Source organism: Seriola lalandi, unplaced genomic scaffold, assembly GCF_002814215.2.
Source record: "Seriola lalandi dorsalis isolate HSWRI2012SDOR001 ecotype SW California unplaced genomic scaffold, Sedor1 jcf7180002054581, whole genome shotgun sequence".
In the NCBI taxonomy this organism is placed as follows: domain Eukaryota; kingdom Metazoa; phylum Chordata; class Actinopteri; order Carangiformes; family Carangidae; genus Seriola; species Seriola lalandi.
Window position 1 is genome coordinate 938,875 of NW_019525134.1, and position 27,173 is coordinate 966,047.

At 40.5% G+C, this 27,173-nt stretch overlaps 1 protein-coding gene across 1 annotated transcript in view; it reads right to left on the reverse strand.

Annotated features, from left to right (window-relative positions):
* The window catches only part of pcdh1a (protocadherin 1a), an 89,076-nt gene extending 66,838 nt beyond the window's left edge, over positions 1–22,238 (reverse strand). The window contains exons 1-3 of the mRNA XM_023418347.1: positions 21,671–22,238; positions 13,956–14,770; positions 10,829–13,015 (exon numbers count right to left, since the gene is read on the reverse strand). Of these exons, the coding sequence (XP_023274115.1) occupies positions 10,829–13,015; positions 13,956–14,750 (2,982 nt within the window). The 5' untranslated portion in view covers positions 14,751–14,770; positions 21,671–22,238. The remainder of the gene's footprint in view (positions 1–10,828; positions 13,016–13,955; positions 14,771–21,670) is intronic.
* Between the last annotated feature and the right edge of the window lie 4,935 nt (positions 22,239–27,173).

Below are 27,173 nucleotides of genomic sequence, written 5' to 3' on the forward strand. Positions count from 1 at the left end.
CTGTCTCTTCTGTTTCTTTTTTATCTTTTTTCTCCCTCTCGCCTCGGTCAGGTGTTTCCCTGTGTCTCCAGTTTCAAATTAAAAGCCCTCTGCAGAGTCATGCAATTGCAACTCCATGATATTGCAGCGGTAGCAATAATTTTTCAGCAGCAGGACGCTTGCAAAAATGCATATAGGGGAAACACTGACCTGGTCCTATCACCTGTCTACCAAGCTACTACTCATCCACAATTAGAGGTAGTATTTCTTAGAGGCTTGCTCACTGCCAGGTTATGTTACCCTTCTGCTTCAGCATCCCAGCCATTCCTCTTGTTACATGTTTGTCAGTACCTGCCTGAAATCTTCATGATTTGCCCAATACCTTGCCTCACTACCAGTTGTTCATATCCTGCCTGTCTGTCAGTTCTACTGTGTTTTGAGCTATAAGCCTAAAATAACTTACTTTTGAGTCCAACCTTCGATTACCTGAACGTGACAGTATGATCTGGCCAGACTGAAGTCCTAGCAGACCCAGTATTTACAGTGGAAGAGGGAAAAAGGCAGATGAAGTATGAAGGGTTATGACAAACAAGACCACTGCACATGATTTTGTACCCTCATGGTATGTGCTTTCTCCGATGGTGCAAGATTTCCAATTAAAATTTACTCAAACCTCCTGAGAAATCTGCTCTTGTCATCTTTATGACTTTGTTTGATCCTACCATGTCTTGGCTCCATCAGGGCTGGATCAAAGTCCCATTGATTCATTACTAGCTTCTGCTCTTAAAGCAGTCTTTCACTGTTTGTTTGCGTGTCAGAAATGTCACTTTATCTCAGCCAACAGTGATCATTTTCTTCCGACATATTTCCAGGTTGGTGTTTTAAACTTAATTAGGGTACTATGACTGCACTAGTGCAACCAAGCATATAATTACTTTATTATAACATTACATAAATTGGTATACGAAATGTTTAGATCCTCCTCAAAAACTTAAAAGCTACAACATGCAAGTTCTGGAAATGAAGCTAGCACTAGCTTGAGATTTTAAAGAAAACCACTCTGCTCTGCTACGCTACGCCCAGCTCTTTGCCTATATCCCTGTTGTGTTCACTGTCTCAGCCAATGCAGGAATCGGGCACTTGCTAGTCTGCAAGTCAGCCATAGTGACGTCTTAGAGCAGATAACACTAGTTTTAAGCCGCAGTGCGACAGTTGTGAGCCTGTTTACATTAAGATATGTTCTGAAGTATATTACATCTTAAAATTTGGAAATTTGGAAAAACCTAGGCACTGTGGCTTTAAGAAATTGATAATAGTACGTAATGGCAGCAAAAAACAATGACTGTATATAAAGATGTATGGCACGTCTCCACTTCCTGCCATTGAACAAAAATGAAGCCAAAATATCCCAGACACGAGCGCTGCCAACTTGCACTGGTGATGTCATTTGGAGCCAGAGTCTACGCAGTTGTGTACTAAAGTCCCGCCCCTAAACCCGTTTGACCAAATTGTGAGTATATCATGACATTATACTCCCATTTTATAGCATCAAATAATTAATGTAAATCACACTACTGTACATCCGTGTGATAAGAGCTTCCTAAAATGACAGAAAAATGTTTGACATGTACATTGATTTGTTAGTTTCAGGGGGCGATCAAGATGTTTTGGCTTCACTTTTCCATATATATATATGGAAAATAGTATGTGTTTTCTAGCAAGTTGTAACTGTACTAGCAACATTTCTCACAGCTAATATGTTGTACTTATAGGATGCATTGAGTACTATTTATATCGTATTAAGAATAAAGGTCAATATCGTTTATCTAAGTAGATTTGGCAATGCAGTGTGAAATGGCAGCAGTATTGGTGACTGAACACTACATAGTATTTTTAGTAAAATGCTGTGTACGATCCAACACATTGTATTGAATCATGCTTTTATGCCATAAAACAGTAAGCAAAAACATGCAGTACAGGCAAAGTAAATTATTCCAGCATTTACAATGCTTTTCACCTCACTTTCCTTCCAGCCTTCTTTTTCTGGGTAATCAGCCAGGGCAAATATGTGGTGCACAAAGAGCCGTGTGTGTGTGGGTGTCTGTGTGTGTCGTGCCTGTTTGAAAAATACTGGAAGGCAGATTGGAAACTGAGATAGGAGAAGATAGGGAGAATAAGTCAGCTGCATTCCCTGCCTTCTCAACTATTCACTGGAATGCAGATGACATATTTTCTATGATTTCTAGGTTTCAATGGTCTTGAGCACAAGTGTGAGAGAATATTGTGTCACAGTCTTGTAGAACAAGTGGAAATTTTGCCTCTGGCCTCGTCTATAATACACCTCTGCTGGGTTCAAACAGCAGAATTGGGCTAAATTGGGCTAATCCCAGCTCAAAGGGATGCCTAAAGTTCACAAAGTGTGGGCTCTGCTTAACAAAGAAGCAGGTTAATTAAGACTGACTCACTCTACCCACTTTCCTGTTCTGAGAATCCACTGGGTTGGTTTTAGGTAACTGGACAGGAAAGGAGATAAATGAGTAGCCCACAGGGAGACAACACTCATTCATTTTCTGTAAATAAAGCATTTTACTAGCATGAATGTACATAAAGATTGAATTTACAGCTTTTCAAGCAGCCATGATTACTGTGTAACAGGGATTCTTAGTGTTCAATACCACTCACATAGTGTTTTGTTCAGGAGGATTCTCATGAAGTGAGGTGTGAAAAAAGGTGGCAGCTCTTGGACCCAACAGGGCTAATTATCAGCTCTTATGACTAATGTGAGTTACTGGTTTCTCCAGTAACCATCACGCAATATCACACATTCAGAGGTGACAAGGGGGAAGTTAAAGCTACAAAGACAGCTGATGATAATGGTGCACAGACCTCCAATGTAAAGCTTACCGTGTTTCTGCCGAATGAGTAAATGTTAATGTAATTTGTGGACATCACTGTGCAGAGGCAGTGTGAGTTAATAATCTTCAATTATGTCTGTATAATACTGTAAATATGATTTGATTTAACAAATCACTCATAGGTTCCAACATGCAATACTTTAGCAGTTCCACACCACACAATTTGAATGAATAAATGTGTGTTAATTTATATTAAAATATTATAATGTTAATAACAATTAAAATCTAATTGATGAAATCAGTTTTTTCAAATGTAATTCAGGACCAACATCTGTGATGTCTACTCAGATGCTGCACATCATGCATTTTAACAGTACATGATATTGTCACACTGTTAATTATTCCTTTGAAATAAGCACATTTTACTGTATGTAAATGCCTACCCAGGCTCAATGACAAATATGTGACATACACCTGAGAATACTTCAACTTGCCAAGACCCTGAGGAAAATTCCCAATGTCCCCACTTTAATTACAATATTACCCAAACAGGTGCAAGTTGTATGAAAAAAATTGTAGGGGCCTCTATTGAGTGCATGGAAGCTACAGCACAATATCATGCAAAAAGCTTTTTTTAAAGCTATTATAGAACATTTTGTGTTGTTTGATGGTGAATTTGCACTTGTTAAGACTTTTTCTTGCCAGAAAATAGATCTTTTTATCTGAAATTGTGGGAAAAATGGTTCATTTCTTTTTTGATTTTCTAGCTGTTGGTGGGCTTTCACCACCTACTGGTAAAATATGGCTGTTTTTTTTATTTAGCATTTCACACATTCAAATTAGTGTGTGTTAAAATTCTAAAGTGTGTTAACTAAGGACCACAGAAAACAGGAGTCCATCTATACCAGCCACACACGGGCCTATCATCTTTCTCACTACTGTGCTGCGACGGTACTCCATCTGCACAGCGGCTGTGGAACAGTTGGCAGCAAAAAGCACTGTCCATGGTTCTGAATTTCATGAGTCGTGACACATACATTACATGACAACCGTTGGTTACAACTGTGGTTAAGGGTTTCAGATGTCTAAGTCTATTTCTGGCATTTACTGGTTCCTTTCTTTTTTTGGAAGAGGAATTTTAGGAAAAGGATTTATTTTGACTTTGCTGTGAGGTGATGGATATTTTTTGCCCAACTGCATTTGACCGTATTTTGAGGCAGTATGTCTGCTGTAATATACGATATCCCAGAAACTGCATTTCAGGAATTCTGTGCCAAAGTGGTTTAATCTAAAGCAATTAGAGGGCTGCTAAATTCTCTACTGAGTCTTGGGAAATGATGAAAACGTTTCTGGATTGATAACAGTACTATCTCCTAGTCTAGAAAACAAACTAAATATGGCTTTGAACATATAGATGGCACATGCTTAGATAATACTGTGATCTAATTAGAACATCTTAAACATCTGCTCAGGTTTTGGCACCCTCAACAAACCATTCTTGAGTATAAAGTGCTCAAATATTCTACTATCAAGCCTCAGGCTGTTTTCAAGGCTAGCATTTATTGATGTATATGTTTCCATAAAATAAAAAACATCCTCTGATAAAAGAGAAATTGGACGAATCAATTGATGTCTGCAAAATAAATCTATAGAGTTACCGTAAGTGAGTGCAGCAAACAAGGCCGTATAGTACACTGTAAAAAAAAAAATCTGTAATTTAACAGAATTTTTACTGTATATTTTACAGACTTTTCCTGTATTTTTAAAATACATGAAAATATTAATAAAATTACAAAAATAGACTGTGATTTTACATGTCAAATGTTAAATAACATGAAAACAACGTATCTGTGAATAACCATAAAATTTCAATTTTTTTAAAAGAAAATTACGTTTTTTTCACATAAAAATACTGTGAAAATATATTTGCAAGTGTATAGTAATTTCACAAGTATTTCTTTGTTATTTAAGAGATTAAACTGTTAAATTCAAGTTTAATACTATAAAAAGATTATAAAATGATAAAATTAATGACAATTAACAGTAAAAGAAGTATTTGTTCTGTAATTTTATTGAGATTTGTTTGTTAATTTACAAAAATCTTGTGTAATTACGTAAGTTTTCACAATAAAAATGTTGAATAAATGTGTTTTTGTCAATGTATAACATGTATAAGCAGTGGTAAACTGTCAAAATATAGTTAATATAATTATAGTTTCAGATTTTTTCTCCATTTTACTTTTAAGGTAAAATCAATGTTTGGAAAACGGGTTGTAATAAATATATGCATTTTAAATTTGAGTACACACCCTGGACAGAAAGGCGCCTTATTCAAATATTAGGTTTGAATCTTTGCCGTCCAATCAGAGCATTGCACTCGGCTCCGCCTCCTCGAGCTCCGGGACAGTTGTGTGTGTGAGCTATGCTACGCTCTCTGCTCTCCTCCAAAAGTCAGTCGGCTAACTTGATCCTCCAGAACTTTGTCTTCGGCTACCAGGGAAAGGTGGAATCAAGTTTAACAAGGTAAACATTTTTTATGAGTGGAATTATTTAGATGATGTTGTTTATGTGAAATTATGTAGATTATGTGTTTTCAATTGCTACTAGCTAACGTTGCCAGTGAAGGGCAAATTGATAAGCATTTTAGCTGTGTCCAGATACGTTACCGTTAGGCTAACGATAGCTCTAGGGTAACTTAAAGCTGGTTCTGTCGTTGTTAGGTTCATAGACTGTAACATTATCAGCCGGTCTGTGGACAATCTTTTTTTCTCCAACATTTGGCGGCCACAGTTGCTGCAGAGGTTGAAATTTGCCGTGGAAGACAGTGTTATGCTTGCGGCTATTACAGACTCCCGCTTTTTTCTCCTCTTTGAAGTGACATCGCCTGTGAAGTGGCTGTTGAGTGTTTTGAGAAAAACGCGGTGCCTGATTTTGCATGTCAGGACATACTGTTTTTCAGGCCAAAGTGTCATAGTTAAATTAGTTAAGTTATACTGTTCGTTTGTTGATGATTATAATGTTTTGTGGAACATCTGTTCAGTCAGTAAATGCATATATTGTGCTGTCCAGCAGGCTGAGCCAAATATGTCCAGTGGTCCTGAAGTCCTGAAGTTGAGTGGTCCTCAGCAGAATCCTTGACATTATTACTTTTCTAGGTAAGATATACAACTCTAGAAAAAGTAAATGATGATTACATTGTGAATAAATAAATAAATGTTTAAAACTTTTCTTTTTTCACGTGTTAGGACATTGAGCTTGGCCCATTTAATAGCTACAAAGTTCACCTCAGCGTTGGTGTTGGTAGATAATATAATGTAATAAAATCCTTTTTTAACATGAAAGGTATGTTAAATATACAAGAAATCTATATAAAATTACATGTAAAAACCAAAAATGAACAGTTGATTGTTGCAATTTTAAACCCCCTACCGAGGTTTTCAACAGCTTTTGACATTTTTTGAAAGAGAAATCAAATGTTTTTATGTGTGGTATATCATTTTATTACATCAAATATGAATTAATATACAAGTTTTTTATGTAAAATTATGTAATAAAAACCAATTAATAACAGTACCTTTCTGCAATTTTAAGCCTTATTATTTGTATTATGACAATGTTAGACCTTATTTATAGGTAATTTCATTGTTTTTATACGGGTAAATATTCTCTATTAAACATTAAAAAGCCGAAAAAATATGGAAAATCTCATGTAAAATTTAAGCTTTAAACTGTATTTTAATTATGGAAAATTGGGCAGTGGGATACACACACAATACCGTATATCTAGCACTCGTCTCAATTATTAGTCTATGTACATTTGTGTTAAAGTAATATCTGTATACATAACTAACTTACCACTACCTTTGTAACTGTCTGTGACAGTTATAAAGGAACTTTCAAACTTGTCAAGAGAACAGACACGTACATTTTCCAGTTTCCACGTCACACTGCTTTACTTTGTTAAGTACTGACTCAGACTTCACCCAATAATAGATTTGTTTTAATAAGTGACCTGCCTTTAATCCAAGCCCGAGGGAGTGATAATGCTAGAGACAGTTACACAGCTAAATTCTGTTTGTAACATAATTTTTAAAAATCTGATTTTCATTTTTCAACAAAAAAAAAAAAAGCTTATTACGTTTGATGTGCTCACTATCCATTTACACAGAAGCTGCAACTTTCAGACATAATATTAAGAAGTGTAGTACGAACCTCAACACCTGACCAGTGATGTCACGATACTAACAGTATGACTTTGATACGATTCTGGACTAAATATCTTGATACAGACACTCAGTAGATACCACAAACCTGTTCTCATTCACTTACATTTTTAAATCGAATTTGACTGAACAGAAAACTGGAACATGCGTTGAGTAGAGTGCAGGGAGGTGTACTGAGTCATTCGTGTTCAGTCTACTTTAGTGTGCAAGCTAATAATAGTGAGTTTGAGCTTCATCACCATGAAGTGCCAGTGCCTTACAGTTAATGTTATTTATTATCTTCATACTCAAATAAACTTGTACTGTGGATTGTTTCCTTTTGTTTCATTTTGTTTTTGACAATGAATCAGAATATTTAAATAACAGGATGATTGTGATAAAGGTCATAGTGTTAATAAAGCTTTTACATGGTGTGCAGTAATCTGACTCCAGCCATACTTGAGTTTATGTGATTTCTTTGCAACCAGACACCATTTATTAAACAGTGTCTAATGAGATCCAGCCTTGTCAAAGGTCTGCACTCTACTGAGCTAGTAATAGAAATTACTATTGACAAAAATGTACATGCAATGATTATCACTACCAATAGTGATTGAGTTTAAATTGATCATTTATAACTAGTTTGTTGATCTGCATACATGTGAACGCCTGATTTTTAGCAGCTTGCAGGTTGTAGTTGAGTTAATGTTACACAACGTTGCGTTTGTCACATTGGTAAGTTAGCTAAAAAGATGAATCCAAATTAAACTGTTATAACTGCCTTGTAAAATGATGAAAAAAGTTCACTTGTCACAAAATAAATCATGCTCGTTTGACTTCTATTTGATGGCATGAGCATCACATTCACTAACCTGTCGCTCTCTGAATTCTTCGAACAGGTCGCCATGTCTGTCGACGAGATGCTTTGCCAAGTTGGCTCCCGTTATTCTGCGTAGGTTTCAAAACATCTTTGACGGACAGGCTTTGTGGTGTTTGGCCTCAGTGATGGCTATGTTAGTGAAATAATGCCATATTTCGCTTTGTGCTTTGTTGACAAGCAGTGGATGGCCAGCAAGAGCACTTGTATTTGCAGCCATGCCTCTTGTTTTGTCTCCATGAAAGCTGCAGTGTGAATATGAGAAAAAAAAAAGCTTGGCGTGCCCACCGTTCCTGCAGGGAGTGGAGGCAGAGCACTGCACACACACACACACACACTCACGCACACACGCACGCACGCACGCACGCACGCACGCACACACACACACACACACACACACACACACACACACACACACACTGCCCCACTGTTGCACATCGACGCAACTCACTGGAAATACTTGTTAAAACACTGTCATTCTTGAAGCAGCAGAACCAATAAAGTGGGGTCTAGAACTGTTTTAACAGCAGGGGAATGTGATACCTTTCCAGTATCCGTGTGCCAACACTACACCTGACCACATTCCCATTGAAAAGCCATTGTTGAGAGTAGCACAGTTAATTAAAGCAAGGGCACCACTCTACATCTGTCACATCACTTGGCAGTTACTTTAATTATATATTTTGGTCAATCTGTTCTTCCTGATGTGAGAGGGGATGCCATACATGAGACAACATCTGCTGAGGTATGTCACATGAGCTTCAACATCTGTCCATGTTTTTACAAAGCCTGTCAATCACTGGAGTCATGTCTCATACACATCTATGTTATCATATTGAGAAACCACAAACACTGTCAAGAGCTGAGCGTCTACATCTGTGCCCGAGTTACAATTAACACTCTTATAATAAGCAGCAAATCTACACACATACACAGAGATTGGCACTACACACAAATACCCAGACACACCCCGTGGCTTGCAGTCATTTTGGTCCCTTATGTTGTCCATCAAGGAGACAGTGGTGACTGTTCTCTAAACTGACTCCACCCACAAAGGCTTGTGATCACCTAAGCTGTCAGCTAGCATCTGCTGAAAGTACCGACCAGCCAACTGCGAGACTGGCTCTGAAGATATCTCCACAGAAAATGTGTCACCTACACATGTTCAGAACTCAGCAGCATATTTTCCACTTCTATTTTTGCTAATTTTAATGTGGCAAACCTTATCTGCAAAGCCTTGGAGAATGTCAAACTCCTTTCTATGTATGACACTGCAATGTAATATATGGAAGCTCCTTGAAAGCTCATGTCAACGCGTCTTGAGTGAAGATACATTTTTATACATTACTGTCAATGTATACCATTTAGTTTCATTGATTAAAATAATAGCCACCTTTTCAATGTCACTGTAATAACACGGATATTGCATTCAGAGAGCTGGTTATGATTTGTTTGGTTAACAAATATCCGTCACAGTTCAGTGGTATTAGTCATGTGAGGTTGCTGATCGTGGATGCACTGCGTTTGTTTGAGAGGGAATGCCCCTGGAGCAGGCAGTCTTTGGATTTGGAGGTACTTTGAAGTTATGTAATACTGTCTTTACCTCCTACTGATACCTTGTATTTTTTCTCATGCTGAATGAGAGTTGAGTGCAGTAATTACTGCATTTGGAAAAGAGAGAAGAGATGCATTACAATAGCCTGTGTATATCTGTCTTAATAAAGTGTTGGGATCATGACATCTGGACATTTTGCAGTACTATACAGAATGTTAGACTATTCAAGGATTATGTTAGTCTGTCTTATCCGCTTGCACACAGACACAAATACACATCGACACTTATTTAGTCCAAGACGCACATTCACACACTTGCAGATGACACAGAAACCTAGAGACACACTAGCTTCCTGTCCCTAGACTTTACAATTTTTCTGTTCGTAATCCCCTCTGAGTCTATTAATATTTCTGTTTCCATGGCGATTCAAACCTTGCCAAATGTTGTAGAGATAAGAGGAGATAAGAGCATAAGGAGCAGGAAGATAAGAGCAAGTGACCTGCAGAGATCAGAGCACTAGAGGTCAGGGAGAAAGCAAAAATAAGTCGCTGAGAAATGGACTTTCCCTGCTCGACTCCACGGCCAAACAGGTGAGGAAACAAAATATGAAGGGCCATCCAAGTTTTCTAGTAGTGCAACACATCAACACATACTTGGAGTTAATCATTTTTGCAGCATCTTTCTTTGTGTATCCAATTTCACCCTCCAGAGAAGTTACATGGCAGCAAAACAAATGGTGAGACAGCATGTCACTGCAGTTAATATTAAGAGAAATAACTGATACTATATTATATCTATAACTAGAGTCCAGAAAACTCTAGTTTTCATAATTACATTATTCCCAAAGCATATAAATGTGGTCCTTGTACCTACAGAAAATTTTAGTGGCAACTAGAAATGAAGAGAAAACAATTTGAATTCAGTTTAAACATGTTGTAGGCTTTCAAATGGGAGTCAACGTTTTGTCTCTTTTTTAATCTGTCATATCACAAATTATGTGCCATTCAGCAGAGAATGGAATTGTGAATAGAGAAGTGTCAGTAACATATCTGCAATAAATGTTTAAGTATCATTTTACATTTTTACAATCCAGACTGACGGCACAACGATAACAAAAGCCATTCAAATTATTCAAATTTGGTGTCATGTTACTGTCTTTTCAATAGATTGTGACATATTAGCGTAGCTGGCTACACCAGAGCTCTTCACTCTATAAGATGTTTTAAAGCTGTTATACGAGTAATATATTCAGTATGAGTTCTAAAATTGAACTGTCCCTCTTCAAATGTGACACACCAACCATCCACTCCTCTAACAGACCATGTAGACAGTAGTTACATATTGTAGGGCATGACTTTACCTGTTTGTTGTTGTACTTCGGTTGGCTAGTCTTGTAGCTGTAATCTGAGTACTGGTCTGAGCCGGTAGAGTTGTCGTCTCCTCCTGTTCCTACAAAGGTGTTGGCAGCAGGGAGGTCCTGGACGGCTTGATGCTTCTGTGAGGCGGAAGGGGATTGAGCCTGCAGCTGGATGGAGGGTAGGGGGGAGTTGGAGCGGTAGTGCCTGCCTATATCAGGGCTTCCTGGTGAATAGGTTAAGGGCAGGTGTATCCTGGGGCTATCATTGACTCCATCGAGGTTGAATTTGAGACTCTTTTGAAGGCTGACCTCTTCCTCTTCCCCGAGGGGTTTGGGGGACTTCTGGGGTTTGCCTTTCCTTCCTCGTTTGCCTTTGGCATTCTTTGGTGCCTGTTTGGGTGCGTATAAGTCCTTTGTCTCCTTTTTGCCGGCCTGATAACCACTCTTAGTTTCTCTCTGGATGCGGTGTCGAATGAATACCACCACCAAGATTAACATGACGACACCTGCCACACCGGCAAGGCTTCCAAACAAAATGTTACTACGCTGTGCAGCAAAACCATTGTCAGGATCACCAGCAATGTCTCTGTCCAATGGAGTGTAAAGACTGTGTCCAACTAGGGCTTCCACTAAGCTGACATTTGAAATGGTTTCATTGACATAGATGTGGACCAGGGCAGTGGCATGACGTGCAGGCTTACCCCTATCACTCACTCGCACCACTAGGCGATGTAGTCCACCGTGTTTTCGGGTCATCTCCTTAGCTAAAGTGATCTCCCCACTGGAAGGGGAGATGCGAAATAACTGGTAAGGGTTCCCACCAGCAATACTGAAGACCAGCTCTGCATTAGGCCCACTGTCCAAATCTTCAGCTTCCACTACCTCCACATGGCTGTCTGGGGAAGCCAGAGGTGACAGGTGCCTGAAGGAGGAATTGGAGGGCTTGGTGACCACAGGGTCATTGTCATTTTCATCCAGTACATTGATAGTAACACCCACATATGAAGACCTTGGTGGCTCTCCTCTATCCACTGCTTTCAGACGGAAAGTGTAGCTGCTTTCTTTCTCCCTGTCAAATGAGATGCTTGAGAGGATGGTGCCCGTTCCATTTTGAACAACAAACTTCCCTCCATCAGGCTCGACAGAGAGGTGAACACGAGCATTCTCACCTTTGTCTACATCAAGGACTGTTACCATACCAACTGGACTGAGGGGAGGCATGTTTTCCAACACTGAAAAGCTGTAGCCACTAAGCATGAACTTGGGGTCATTGTCATTGCGGTCAAGGACTTTTACTACAACGGTTGCTGTTCCTTTATGAACAGGTGACCCTTTATCTGCCGCTGTGACCCGGAACTCATAACGCTCTTTATGCTCACGATCAAGCGGGCTTCGGGCTCTTACTTCACCTGTATTTGGGTCAATCTCAAACAGACCTTTGATAGATGAGTCTGCCACAATGCTATAAAGGAGTTCTGCGTTAGTGCCACTGTCAGCATCCGAAGCTGTAACATCCAAAACCTTCTCCCCTGGTTGGTTTTCTTCGGCAAAATCTACCTCAAACAAGGTTGGGGAGAATATCGGAGAATTGTCATTCACATCAGTCACCTGAACCTTCAATGAATTTGTACTAGAGAGTGCTGGATTTCCAGAATCCACAGCCACAATCTCCACTCGGTACTCCTTAACCCTTTCGTAGTCGAGAGGAGTGGTGGTCTGTAGAAAATACTTCCTCTTGTTGTCACTGGATGAGTCGCTGGCAGGGCGTAGCTGGAAGGGCACATCTCCTGCAACCACACAGGTCACCACAGCATTCTCTCCCTCATCCTTGTCAGACACTTGCACCAAAGCTACAGCTGTTCCCACTGGCATGTCCTCTGAAATGTTAGCCACTCCCTCACTGTGTGTCACGAGACCGATCCCACGAATCTCCACAGCTGGAGCATTGTCATTTTGGTCAGTCACCTCAATGGTTACAAATGTCTTAGAGCTTTTAGGCTGAGGACCTTTATCTTTTGCCATCACATAGAAGGACAGGCTGCTGATTTCCTCCCTGTCCAGGGATCCTTTGACATAGATAATACCAGTAGACCGGTCAATTCGTAAGAGTTTCGGCACAGGGTCCACTGCTTGGTGAAGGGTGTACTCAATTTCTCCATTAGGGCCCATGTCAGAGTCATTTGCTTTGACCTACAATTAAAAAAATTAAATGGTTAAAGGCATGAATTAGTATTAGAATTAAAGGAAGCAAGTCAAAGAGTTTCTCTACTAATCATTAGTCAGTGAATGAATGAATAAATTAAATCAATGGATGTCCGATCACTTAAAAGCACAGCATCTGAACGGCTTTATTTAGGCATATTTGCTGATTGCCTTCCTCTCTCTGCTTTCGATGGTTGTGTCCCTTGTATCCCCCCCCCCCCCCCCCCCCTTCTTTTATTCCAGAAAATAGGCTATAGAAAATATTCACATGAAAACATATGGTAAAATATTAGGGCTGCTATTTCTTTCATGGCACTCATGTGCAATTTCACAGCAGTATGCGGAAAAAATCCTACACAGAGCATCTTACTCCTACACTCCGGCATTGTGTATCTCTAACTCTATTTCTGCAAGTATAATAGCACAACAAAAGCAATATGCAGCTTAATTACCTGTACAAGCATAATGTGCTCATGCTTTAATACTTCTAGTATTACTTAAAAATGCACATTAGAGCAATAGGGGTAAATAAATCTTACATGTGAGAAGATATGTGATTCAACATGAACTAACTTTGGCCTTGGTTCCCCAAGAATTCTGTATTAGGTTAAATTTTGAACATTCAGAGTTGTAACACTATGTTTAATATTTTAAAGCTGAAAAACCAGAGTAAAAATATCTATCTTTGATTTGGTTTCACACATTAAGACTGAATTTAGGGAATACACACAAGATATTTATATTTATATAGATATTTTATTCTAAATCATCTTTATAAATATACTTTCTGTGTTTCTTAGCTGCCGAACATAAAATTCCAAACAGTATATCGACCTGCAAAGAACAATTTTGGTTGCAATTGGTGCAGATGGGAATTTGATTTAAAATAAAAAGACAATTTAACAGAAGAATAGTACTACAATCTTACCTGCAACACAGAGTGGCCCACTGGACTATTTTCCGAAACTTCGGCCTCGTACGTGGACTTTTCAAATTTGGGAGAGTTATCATTGGCGTCGGTGACTACGACTCTAAGCAAAGCACTGCTGTAGCGCTGAGGGTTTCCTCCATCCACTGCCTTGATGGTGAGGTCATAGGAATCCTTTAACTCACGATCTAGGTTGCCTAGGACAATCAGCTGTGGGAGTTTCCCACCCCTGTCATCAGCCACTTGTAAACCAAACAGGGTTGCTGCTTCTGGGCCTGCGGTCAGTGCATAGTCAGCAACTCCATTCCTGTCCGAGTCCCTGTCTGTAGCTAAAGGTATGGAGAATAGCGCCCCCATGATCGTGTTCTCTGGGACAGAGATGGTGAGCACAGAAGAGGGAAACTGTGGGGTGTTATCATTGATGTCCTGCACCTCAATGCGTCCTTCGATAAGACGTGGGCTCTGATTTTGTATCAGATCTGTCACTGACACTTCAAACTCCAGGTAGCAGGGCTTACCCTTAGCCAGGGATCGACAGTCCCTCAGGGTCTCTCTGTCTATGGGAATCTCCGTTGTGAAAATGTCTCCCGTCTTTCCATCGACACGGAGGTAAGGGGCACCCACCTCCAGCTTGTAGAGGTGACCCGAGTCTGGCAGTCCCTGGTCTGCTGCCAGGCTACCAATCAGAGTGTTGGGGGGCTGCTCCTCCTGGACCCGGTACAGGATACTGCCTTCAGCAGAGCCACAGCGCAGCACCAGGACCCAAAACAGCACTACAAGTAAGTTCAGTTCCATTAGGTCATCAGAAGATCTGCCTGTAAATGACAGAGAATCTGTGTCAACATATCGTCTTAGAAATCATATATGAAGATTTAGGTATAAAACAAGATATATAGGCAATAACTTAAGTTTAATTTGACAAGAATACCACAGAACCCATATGATCAACTCATAATGACCATGGTGACACACTTATAGTCAGTAGGGGGGGAAAACACATTGCATTGTTATTATTGTATAGTATTCTTTGTTCTGTTATTTTTTTCAATAAGTTGTTCCAACACCTATAACAGGCCTGCAAGCACAATATAATAATGAGACAACAGCAACAACAAAGGATTTTTTTTTCATAATCATAAGTATATCCCAGCATGGTTTCTTTTCTGTCCAAGAGCTTTAATAGCTTCAATAAATGCCTCAACTTTACAAATGTCATGTAGAAATTAATGTTGGAACAAGAAACTATATCTTGTGAGCTTACACACAAAACAAACTTGAGGGCCAGTGTGGATTGCTTCAGCTGTGTAATCAAATAAGAATGAAATACAAAATCTCTGAGATTCAACACAGCCTAAGAGACTCATTATTTCAGTATTACGCTACTAGACATTGAGTGGTGAAGCAAAGTAGCTCAAAAGTAACATACAGTATAAAAATATCCTCAAAAATAAATCCTTACGAACCTGCAAAGATGTTGTGTATTGACAGAGCTAAAATGTTTGATCTATTTCATTACCAGAGACGAAGGGCTTTCATACTAAGGGTCATAAAGCAGTGAGTCCATTTCTTCTGATGCAGATTATGCAACTTGGTCATTATCATCTCCTGCAGCTTACAACAATGCACAATGCAGAAATTTCCACCCATACTCCATTGCTACTGGCTAGCTCAAACACTGCAATCATTGTTTGATTCTGAACCTTTCAACTCTGTAATTACGAGCCATTATTTTAGTGTCTTCTTTGATCTGTATTCCCTCCAGCTAAAGAATTCTGCCTTTTTTTCATGCTGCAATGATTTTAGACTATAATTATTTCCTGTGTGTGTGTGTGTGTGTGTGTGTGTGTGTGTGTGTGTGTGTGTGTGTGTGTGTGTGTGTGTTCTATTGGTAATTGAAATGGGAGCAGACACTGAGGTTAAGTATCAGGGTCCAGTGCTCTGGAAAACTTAGTGGTGGCAACATTTTGTGTGAGTGTCTTCTCACTAATATCGGTGTGTTCATTCCTATGCATGTTTTCACTGCTGCCCAGACTGGACCCGTCCAGAATAAATACTGTTTCTTAGTCACTGTCTTAACTGGGACAATAGTATTTTCTAAACTTTCCTGAATCACATAAGAAAAATTTGCACAAGCTTTTAAATAACATTAATGTGGTACGACGCCACAGTTTAATATAAATGTTTAATTGGAGCATCATGTCACATTACATATAGAAAAATGGTTCCAATCAACTCCACACAGATTTACATTGAAAAATAAAGAAGAGTACAGGAGCTGGATCTAATATCGGTCACAAGTGGGATCAGCGCATCCTTAGTTTGTGCGAAAGATAGAAATGTACATGAGGACGAGCAGACAGGGTTATTTTGAGCTCAAATCAGAACATTCTGCTTATCTTCACATGAAAACAATGTTCCAGAGAGAAGCAAAGCAAATGTGTATTAAGCTAGACAGAAAAAGACAAATATACAGAAATCCAATGAGAAATCCAATTCCTTTTGAATACATTAAAATTGGAAGTGCAGGTTATTGATGTACTAATTGCTCAGTTATTGATGTGTCCCTCTCTACATTTGCAGGGGAGCCTCTAGTCATTGTGGCATGAACGGTGAGTGTGTGTTCATGTGTGCAAGGGGGGGTGGGGGGGGGGGGGGAGTAAAAGGTGATCAGAGGATAAACACAGAGACACATTTCTTATACCAATATACAATATTCACTGTTTGAGTTTTCAATTTTATTTTAGCTATAAATGTCCCCCTGCCATTAGAGCCACTTCTAGAATGAATAGGAATGCTTTGATAGTGACATGATTGTTATGGTTGATGACACTCATGACTTAATGTCTTCCAGTTGGCCTAATGCCTGTCTTCCAGATGGCTCTGTGCCTGGCAGCCACAGCGAATTGGTGTTCTTTTTTCTTTGTTTACGTTTACATTAAAATTCATGTTGTTCGTGAAATATGGGTTTTGCCATCACTCAGTGAGAATCTCTTATCAGCTGAATATTATTGACACCAGGCCTTTGGGTTTTTATCTCACATTTCTCAGCTATCTCACAAATATTTTATCAAAAGCTTGACAGTGTACATTTTTTTCACTCATCTCAAAGCACTCTGAGGTGGTCATGAAGGGGAACTAGTGCTGAGATTTTTCTCGACTGGAGGATGTGAGGCTTCTTGGACTGCTACACGTCTCACTCAAGTTCACTACCTGAGCAGCAAAATGGATAAATTAGAACTGCTGAACACAACTAGGAGTGACATTTCCTGCATCTCAGCGCTTTTTCTCCGAAAAACTTGGTTATCATCTGCTATCCCAGATGGTGTGGTGGACCCACAAGACTACCTGCTAATTCAGGGAGATTGCAATAGATAACTCAGCATAAAATCAAACGGAGGAACAAGAGGTACGTTTTTCAGTGCTGTGTCACATTAGAGTCCTGCTCAACCAGTTTAAAATCAAATGGTTTATTTTGTCGTTTCCAGGATTAAGGCTTTGGCTTCTGTGAGCACAGAATTCTACAATGAGAATGGCAACAAATAGGGCATATATTACAACAGGTTCAAGAATCGTAACACAAATCTTCAGGAAGTGTAAGACAGTGAAATCCTTTTGGCTATTAAAATTCACCCTGATAACACCCAAGTGCTGTGGCAGCACTGTGGTGTTTAACAGAGAGAATCACTGAAAAACCTTTGTGCACTGTCTACCCTTTATAACTAGAGCTACTATAACTAACTCGAGCTGCTACTGTACTTTGTGGTAGCCACACCTCAGGACAACTTAGCCCTGGGTAATTCTTGACTGACCCCTACTGTACCACAAGTTGTATGAGTGTAGTACACACTGTACTTCCTTTAAATGGAGCTGTTGGGGTTGTACACGGCCTAAAGAGCTCATACTATAAATCCCTCATGCACTGTATGCTGCAAAAAACATCCTGCTCAAATAGACAAAAACAACAAGCACAAAACACTTATGGAGGTGCTCTGCAGCAAAAATATTCATAAGAAATATGTTTCCAAATAGAATCAAAGCATCTACGGTCAGACTGAGGAGAGAACTTAAACTCTACCAGTGAAGCAGCATTCAGCACATGGGCTCATGCTGTGATCATGCAATGGTCCAGATGGTTCCAACACAGAGAAAAACCGAAGGCAGCCTGTACCGCAGTATGGACGTGGACCTTCAAAGACCGTCTCAAACTGCCTGATGGGTCTACTGTTTGCTTCACCTCCTGTGAAAATGTTTAACTTCGCAACAAGGCAAAACTGTTCGGCAATGGAGTTAAAGACTCTGAGAACATCAGAGAGGAGAACTGCAGCAACAAGAGCAAGACTGGACCAGAGGCTCTGTGTTTCGTGACTCCAGCTCAGCATGGCCATCAGTCCACAGACTTCACAAGCTGCAGGAGAAGCTCACCCAAGCATACCCCTTCACCTGTCAATGACCTCTATAGATAAGAGTGGCTTTGAGAGAGAGAGAGAGAGAGAGAGAGAGAGAGAGAGAGGTTCTCACACCTGCCCAATGTGTCACCGAGTAGTGTGTTGTCACTGAGATGCATTGTGTTGATTAATACATGACTATTCTATGCTCTACTATAGATAGATAGATAGATAGATAGATGTCTCCTCACATTGTGGCTGGTCTCTCCCTTACTTCACTAATCTACACATTTCCTCTGAGACCATTTTGAGTGACTGAACTCCCAAATTCCACCTTGTGCCTGTGAAAAACTTCAGTGGCAGCTAAACATCAGTCATACTGCAAGGTCTGATTGAGTCTCTCCTGGAGCCCTCACACTGTGCACCACCCAGCTGACCCCATTGTTCAAGAACATTTTAACTTTTACATGTCTACAATCAACGTCCCATCTTGTGTCAAACTGTGCACAATTGACCTCATTCACAAGAGAGATACAATTCTCTGCTTTTATGATGCCAGGGGCGTGGAGCCCAGTCACACAACGCAGACATCTCTGTGACACCTTGGCTCTGATATTAGGACCCTGTTCGTTCAGTCTGACTCCTAGAACTGCTCCCTGAGTGTTTCGGCATGTGCCTTTTGCACCACAGGCATTTGTCAAACTGTTTTCAGTTTTCAGGAATGTTGACATTTTATAAATGGGAGGAATGAAAAATATAAGGTTAACTGGTGCTTTTTAATAGAGAGTCATGATTTTTATTTTGAGGACAAATCATTGGGCACACAGCATCCATATTAATTGATTTTTAATATAGTAGCTGTGGGATTTCCAAAGAAACACATTGGTAGTCTAAACAGCAAAGTATTTCATCAGTTATGTATCACCAGAGTGAATAATATCATCCATCTATCATCATCGTGTATTTCCTGTGTGTACATGGACTTTTTACATTTTATTTGTAAAGGAAAAGAAATTGCAGTTAATTATCTTAAAAGGTATTAAAGGAGTTTAGAAATCGTTATTTTTTGTGTAAGATGTAGCAGCTTTCGGCTTAAAGTAGAGGAATTAGGAAAACTTGAAAGAGTGTGAATCTGCACACGTGTGACTGCTGTCATAATACATAAAGAAATCAGGTATTTAAAAAATGAACAATATAATTGTGCTGCTGAGCATGTGCCCCTGCCCTGGTTACCATAGAGACAGACTATCTACTGACTGAGTAAACTCAGTGACTGACTGGATGACATTTGCTCTTTAAGTTGTTCGCTTCACAGGTCCAGCAGAGATGAGTCAAGCAAAGAATAAGCTGAGGCGTAATTGTGAAATTACTAATATGTCAAAGGGTTAGGGTTTGGGTCTAGAAAAAAAAAAAAAAATCATGTATAGGAATAGAATTGCTTATTTCCTACAGATGACTTGTTTTCTGTGGTAACTGCGGGGAGGATTATGATTCAGCCGCTCTATCAGGCGACGTCTTCCCCTGCAGAAACAGGATTTTCACCTGTTACCTGGTACAGATGAAGCTCATGAATCTCTAGTGTGGGATGTTCTCTGCTCTGCTTTGCTACGTTGTGGGGAGATAACGAATGATTTAATGATTTTCTCAACTGATGTGATTTGATGTATTGGCTGACTCTGCGCCTTTAGCTAGTATAACAGGTAAAAGCCATTACCCTCCCACCAGCATGATTTATGACGGGTAGTATCAGAGCTATGGGTCTCCTCACAGCTGATCAACCATTAGAATTTACTGCTAAATGTTAGCCTACACACTTCTAGTGAGTGTAAACCCTGGACACTGGTAGTGAGAAAGCAGTGGCCTTTGGTTGGAAACACTTGTTAGGGGCATGAGTATTTAATTTAGCTATTCATGTAGGCTGCTCCACACAAAAACATTGATGGAGAGTGACTCCTACCACAAAAATCCCATTAAATACAGTGAGATCAAAGAGGCTGCATTCAGACATTACCAGAGTGTGTAAAGGGAGATATGAACATAATGACAGGTCATACACTTTCTATTCATTGTTGGTCTGTGTGTGTGACTGGAAGCAGAGTTTCCTGACAGGATATTTCACTGTGTTTGTATTATTTTGAAAAGGTTCACTCTGTCAAGTGTCTGTTGGAGCAGTCATGTCAGAAAACCCATTCCAGCACTTACTGTGATTTGATATTTACCAAATGGCAAACAGTTAGCCTTCCTTCAGCAACTCCATTACAGGACACGTCGCATGTTATTGTACAGTATTCTGTGGAGACCAGGGGAAATGTGTCAAACTCCCATCATCACGCAACTGCTGCATAATGGACTGACTTGGGTCATCACTTTCATCAGGGTTCCGTCTCTGTCAGAAACGGGGTACAGCTGGGTTACAGGCCTGTTTTGATCTGCTCTGTTTTGACGGCCTTGTAGCCTACAGTATGTGTGCGAACTTCCGACATCACTATGTAGAGCAGACTATTCAAACGTGTCTGGTGGTCGGTGGAGTGGCGAGAAACAACACCCCAGACTCTTGCTGGAGAGCAGAGCACATTACCCGTGCGGATGCGCTGATCAAAGATTTATTTTTTCTCTCCAATTACAGGCCTGAGCAGGAATCTCTCCGTAGGAAAACTGCCGATTAATTATTAACACGGCAGGCTATACGTCAAATTATTTGCGCAGATATGGTTTCTCGTGAGTAAACAGCTCCAAATAAAGAGTCACTGATAGTGGTAATTAGTATGATGTTTGCAGCCAGTAGAAAAGAAATGGCAGGAGACGGATGATACAAATGGATCACATTTTCTGCTTCACAGAATCATAATGGTTTAATAAAATGCAATTAGCCGATCGCCGGTACAGATCAGATGGAAGTGCACGGACTCATATTGTAGCTGAAGTGCGATGATATGCAGACTTAATGACTTAATGCCATTACTCGAGGAGGCTCGAGCTCAAGTCTGTTCGGATGTGTTTTAATTCCAGCGGATCGTCTTATCAGTCATGCAGCGCGTCATCATTGTGGGTGACATATTTCGACTGTTGCCTTTCTATCACCGCATCCTTCATCAACCTGTAACACCGAGCAGCTGCCGTATCGGCGTCTCTATTATAAAGTGCACCGCGGACAACTTGTTGTATTAACAGTGTATTTAGACCCCGGCCTGTCACATCACTTCGGACAAGTCAGAAATATTTTTTTTTCAAAATAAAACTTCACTCATATCGCAACACACATCTTCAACCACACCAATATCAATAAAAGCAACTTTCTGTGTGTCATTCCGCAGTGATTCCTGCAGCTACCTGAGCCGGAGACTTCTCTGTGAGCGCTTGTCGCGTTGCCAATTCCGTCCGCGGCTGATGTGTCCACCGGTGCTCCCAGAGGCAGGTGTCTAACCCTCAAACCTCCGTCACAGCGCCCACATCAAAATAACTTCAACAGCCGCGAAATCCATTCACAGCATTCACAACTTTCCGCATCAAAATTCAGGATCCTGCGTCCGTCGTCCGGTGGTCTTTGTAGAGCGGGGGATGTAGGTTTCTGTCCGTGAGGTTATTAGAAGTTATGAGCGGTTTGTCTTGTGAGATTTTATGACAGAGCTGCAAAATGAAGAGTCTTCCTCCATGAGGATAACCCACTCTGTGCCATTTCCAATCCTCAATAACTGATCCCTGCCGAGATATGCACTCGTTGGCGCATCCCTCTGGTCCCAAGTTTCTCCAGCTCTTCCCTGGTGTAAGTCGCCTAGAGCGCACTCGGAGGATGCACTGGATGTCTCAACGGCGGCAACGCAAATGTCATTTTTGCAACGTGAAACGTGGGATAGCTAACGGCTCCTGAACGAGAAGCCCATCTGAAGCATTTCCAGAGAGCAAGTGGCGAGATACTGTGGGTAGGTTAGTTGCTCCCCTCTCTCGCTCTCTCTTTCTCTCTCTACTCATCAGTGCGTGGGAGGAGGTGGGGCTCCCATCCACCGCAGCACACAGCAACTTCACACTCCACATCACATTATACCCGGGCTGCCTACCAGGAAATTGTGCGATTCCTACAGTTTAAAAAGATCAAATCAAACTGGGTCAGACCCCAAACAGGAGAATTCACCTCATTAAATAAGCGTGTCCCGCCGTCACTGTGCCCTCCTTTTTACTCCTGTGCAAACCATCGGTGCTTCCCTTCATATGAAACGCACTGATGGTCCCACTTGTCTCTATTTGATGTAACAGGTAGGCTGCACTGACAGTTTACTTGTTGATATGCATTCCATGTAGCAAAATGAGTGGCCTAAAATGGAAGCTGGTTGGCCACTATTTATTCATTTGGCGCCACCCTCAGGCGGTTAGAATAAAGAAGGGAAGTGATACAGTCCTCCACATTAGCTGAGGAAATTAGGGGAATTGAATGTTAACGTTGCTTGATGTTGGAGTAATGCATAGTATAATGTTAGTTTCTTGCCAGTGAAGACAGTGACTATCAGTTACACAGGAAAAAAGGCAAAGCTGTTAGTGTACATTGGAATAAACTACTTATGTCTGACATCTCCTATTAAAACTGCAGCAGTGTAATTAAAAAAACAAAAAAAACAAAACAATGCTTTTGCTCTGGGCTATAAATCAGCATGGCTCAGCGGGGAGTGAAATTCATCCACACCGCAGTTACTCTCTCCCTTTCTTCCCAAACACTGATGCCAGTGATCATAACTGCATAAGCATAAGCAATGGACCGGGGACAATGAGTCAAATGCGGGTTTTGTCACAAAGGAAAGCCTTAAGCAATGTCCTCTGGAGAAAACTTGATTTCCTATCTTCCCCAGCCTTTCTGAAGCAAGAGTTTATCAGAGTGTTTCCAGTCTGTGATCCTTTTACTCCTCCCCCATCTCTCATTAGCTGCAAACACACAGCTGTTGGGTTACCTCTCCAGGGCTCCCATTAAGGGCTGCCACTCAGGCTCACAGTGTCCCTGAGCCAATCATATTAGAGCTCCCGCCCACGCACTGCTATGCTATGCTGCTCTTCAGCAGCCATACTAATAACATTTAAGTATTTTCACAGGTGGCCCATGAGTTGTCTGAGAGAGCAGGTAGAAAAATGCTACAGCAACATCAGTTAAGACTCGTGTGTGAACCAATAAAAGAGAAAATTATATAATTAAGAAACTAACTGAGTGAGTCAGTGTTCCAGTGGAGAGTGACCAGCCATCTGAGTCGAATAATTACTTTTCATTTCAAATGTTTCACAGGCTCATTTAGAATAAGGCATTATGTGTTTGCAAACAATTTCAATTCATAATCCTGACAGTGAAAAGAAATGAAGTTTGATGATCTTTCATAGTTTAACTGAATATTTTTTATTTTTGTAACTAACCACATAAAAGGAAAACAGGAATTTAAATCAGTGTATCAAGATAATTACAATTAACCTGGGTACATGTGCCAAAGTCATGCATTTCTTAAACCAAACCACAGAGACACACAGACAGACAGTGGTATTGTCCATTTCAGGTGTAACTGAGTGTGGGCTGAAATACTCCGTCATTTGATGTCTTTATTTGTTAGTTGAAAGAGTGCAGGCCTTTTTGATTCTGACTCACCTGTTCCTGGTGGCCATATTTGAATATGAGAGAGGTAAAACAAGGACAAGGCAAGGGTAATCAGTGCATCAGAAACAAATTCTCCCAAATTCCCCAGATGAGTCTGCCCACCATGTACAGTAGAACCCGGCCAGCAAACCTTCTGCGACCCCTCCCTGAATATTGCAGCCTCACTCTGATGCTCTGTCTCAGTTTGTTCGAATCTGATTCAGTCACATTCAACGTTCATTAATTAAGCGTTTTGCAAGTTTTTCTCCAGAAATGAATTTTTGAGACCAATCTGTCGTTTACGTCAAGTGATGCTGAAAACTTTGAAGCTCAGCTTGAACACTCTGCAGTCAGACAACTCACGGTTTGTTTACTATTGCAGCACACGGCGACACAGCGTGTGAATGTGATCTGTATACATTTACATCTATTCTCTTATCACATACCACACCTGGAGCAACCCCCCCCCCACACACACACACACACACACACACACACACACACACAGACACACGCACTTTCACAGTAGGTATATATAGGGAAAAGACAAACACAGACGCTACAACAGACAGATGCAAAGATACACACACGCATATACATGTATATAATGCAAATGGAGCTACACACATAAATCCACACTGAAGGAGAAAGGCTAAAGTCTGGTGCTGCACTGTTCCAGAGGTACAAATGTTGAAGGATGCTGCTCCTCTGGTCACACCCCAGTCAGTGATGTCACAGCAGATGTTTTTGCCTTTGACAGGTGATTGAAAACACCTCCTGTCACATCATAGGTTGTGGCCAGACTTGCAACAACACTGAAGCCCGCAGGCATCAGTGCAGCAGCAGTCGTCTGCCATATGTGATTTGGTGTGGATTTACTCTTTAAATGTCAAACCAATAAAAATAGTCTGGGATATTTCATCCTCGGCTACAGAGAGAAACATCCTCACATTTTCTTTTCTCTCCTTGGGTAGACACTGACTTAAAGAATATGTTGCATTCAGATTTGTAGCACATCCACTTGTGGAGCAGGAGCAGTTACAGACGGGTCAACCGAGGGATTGAAGGAGCAGTGATGCGAAAAGGAAACTTCATGATACTTGAACTGTTCAGCACCAAGTCAAAGCCCAGCAGTACAGAGTCATCAGTTTAGGAAAAAAATTCAATATACTGATTTTAACCTGATTTACAAAATGTTTTCATCACTACTTAAGTGAGGATTTTAGTTGGCATCGCTTCAGTAATGGGAGGTTCACACCCATTCATCTTCCTCAGTCTTAATTCCTAGATTTAATTAGTACTTCTTGAGATTCTATCAGCTGTAACAGTTCAATCATAAAAGCAACTCTCTCCTATTACTCTGCACAATTTTAGGAAAATTTCCTACATGACTAATTTCTGCTGTTGTTTCATATTCTGGTGCACAATTTATGGAACTTCCTAATAATGTAATTGTACATGGTCCCATCTTTTCCTCAGCTGAACAAATACTTTCATGAAATCAAAATAAGACATTTTTATTTTGGTATCATCAATTCTTTATAAAACTTTAAACCCTGCCTGGTGAGGACAGTATAATTGGAGTAAAGCAGGTTCAGATTTGTAACACTTTTTAATGAACATGTTGATATATGAGTGTAGAAGTCTTAATGCCAATATAATACAAGCTGCATGGACTCACACACCTGAACTAACACCCACCTCTACTTCCATGTGCTCGCATTTTATTTAATTTGTTGTCAGGTAGATGGAAATTAATTCTGCATATGATATCACAGATCAGTTCAGTTGATTTTCACGTCAATAAGAAATACATAATGAAAGAAACGGCAAGCCATTGTTGTCTGAAGGCTGCTGTAGTCTAATGACTGAAATGTGTTAATGGACAACTGATTTCCTAATGGCACGCTGGCATTTGAAGAGATTTAAGAGGTGTGTTTATAGAGCTGTCAGCAGCACATGAACAGCTCACCATCATCCCTGTGTGTGTTGTGTGTTGGTGGGTGTACGAGTGTTTCTGATTGGCAGTTACAAAGGTTGGACAATTTACCTGCTAATATTTTCACCAGCAGCTGTCAATTCAGTTACGACTGCACTCCACACACACTCATTCATCTTTTCCAAACAACACCGTATGTGAAACAGGTGGGGAGCTTAGCAGTAAGACAGGCACTGATGTATGAAAAAAAGGAATAAGATCACCAATAATATGACAATGCCAGTATGATTAGGAGGAGATGGGTGGTAATGGTCATATGTTATGGTATGGTGTATACTTATACTGGCACATTAATTCCTCCTGTGTGAGGTCTGACCCCCAGCTCCCCTTACAGCATCACACATACAGGTATGCCTATATAAATTTCATGAACAGCCTCTGCCGCCAGCTCTTACTCACAGGGAGAATATACAGTGAACTTAAATCAAAACAAGAGAGAGCATTTGGACTTATGTTTGGCCCCATGTGGTTTGCTTAATTAACAGAATGGGCTCTCTATCAAGCAGAGAGTATTAAGAGGTGGGAGGATCCGCTCCACTCCTCCCTCCTGTAGAAATGCAATATCTGAATTTGGGAAAACAAGGTGCTTTGGAAACAGTTCCTGCATGTTCACAAATCTGGACTTCAAACAAGAAGCCTGTGAATACAGTTTTAAAATAAATAATGTGTGCGATGAGTATACTGCACTGAAGGGGCGAGTAATCCTGTTACTGTCATGTAAACACGTCTCTGTCTTATACTCCCCTTATCTTATTCAGTGCATTATTCAGCTTCTATGTAGCAGTGCTGGATGTCGGTTTTTCTCTTATAGGGGTTGGGGGTGGGGTGAGGTCGGGTGTTGGTGGGGTTGCAGTGTGTTTAACCATGCCAGAAGCTACAGTAGTTTGCATTCACTTTCCCTGCACATTGTTTATGTTTGCCACTGGGCTGGGATTATATTCACATGATCCTGACAGTTAGGCATGAAACAGCAGCAACAAGAACATTTCTGATAGTGAAACAGTGGGCTTTGAACACTCCTGCAGTCATCTGCTGCACAGCTCAACTGCTAACCCTACCCCCTCTAAAGAAAAATAAAGAAGGGTGAGTGAGTGAGTGAGTGAGAAAAAGAAAAAGAGAGAGAGAGAAAGAGACAGAGAGAGAGAGCGAGAGAGAGAGAAAGAGACAGAGAGAGAGAGAGAAAGAGAGAGAGAAGCAAATTAAGCTACTTAGCATTTTGGTCGTGCTTTTTA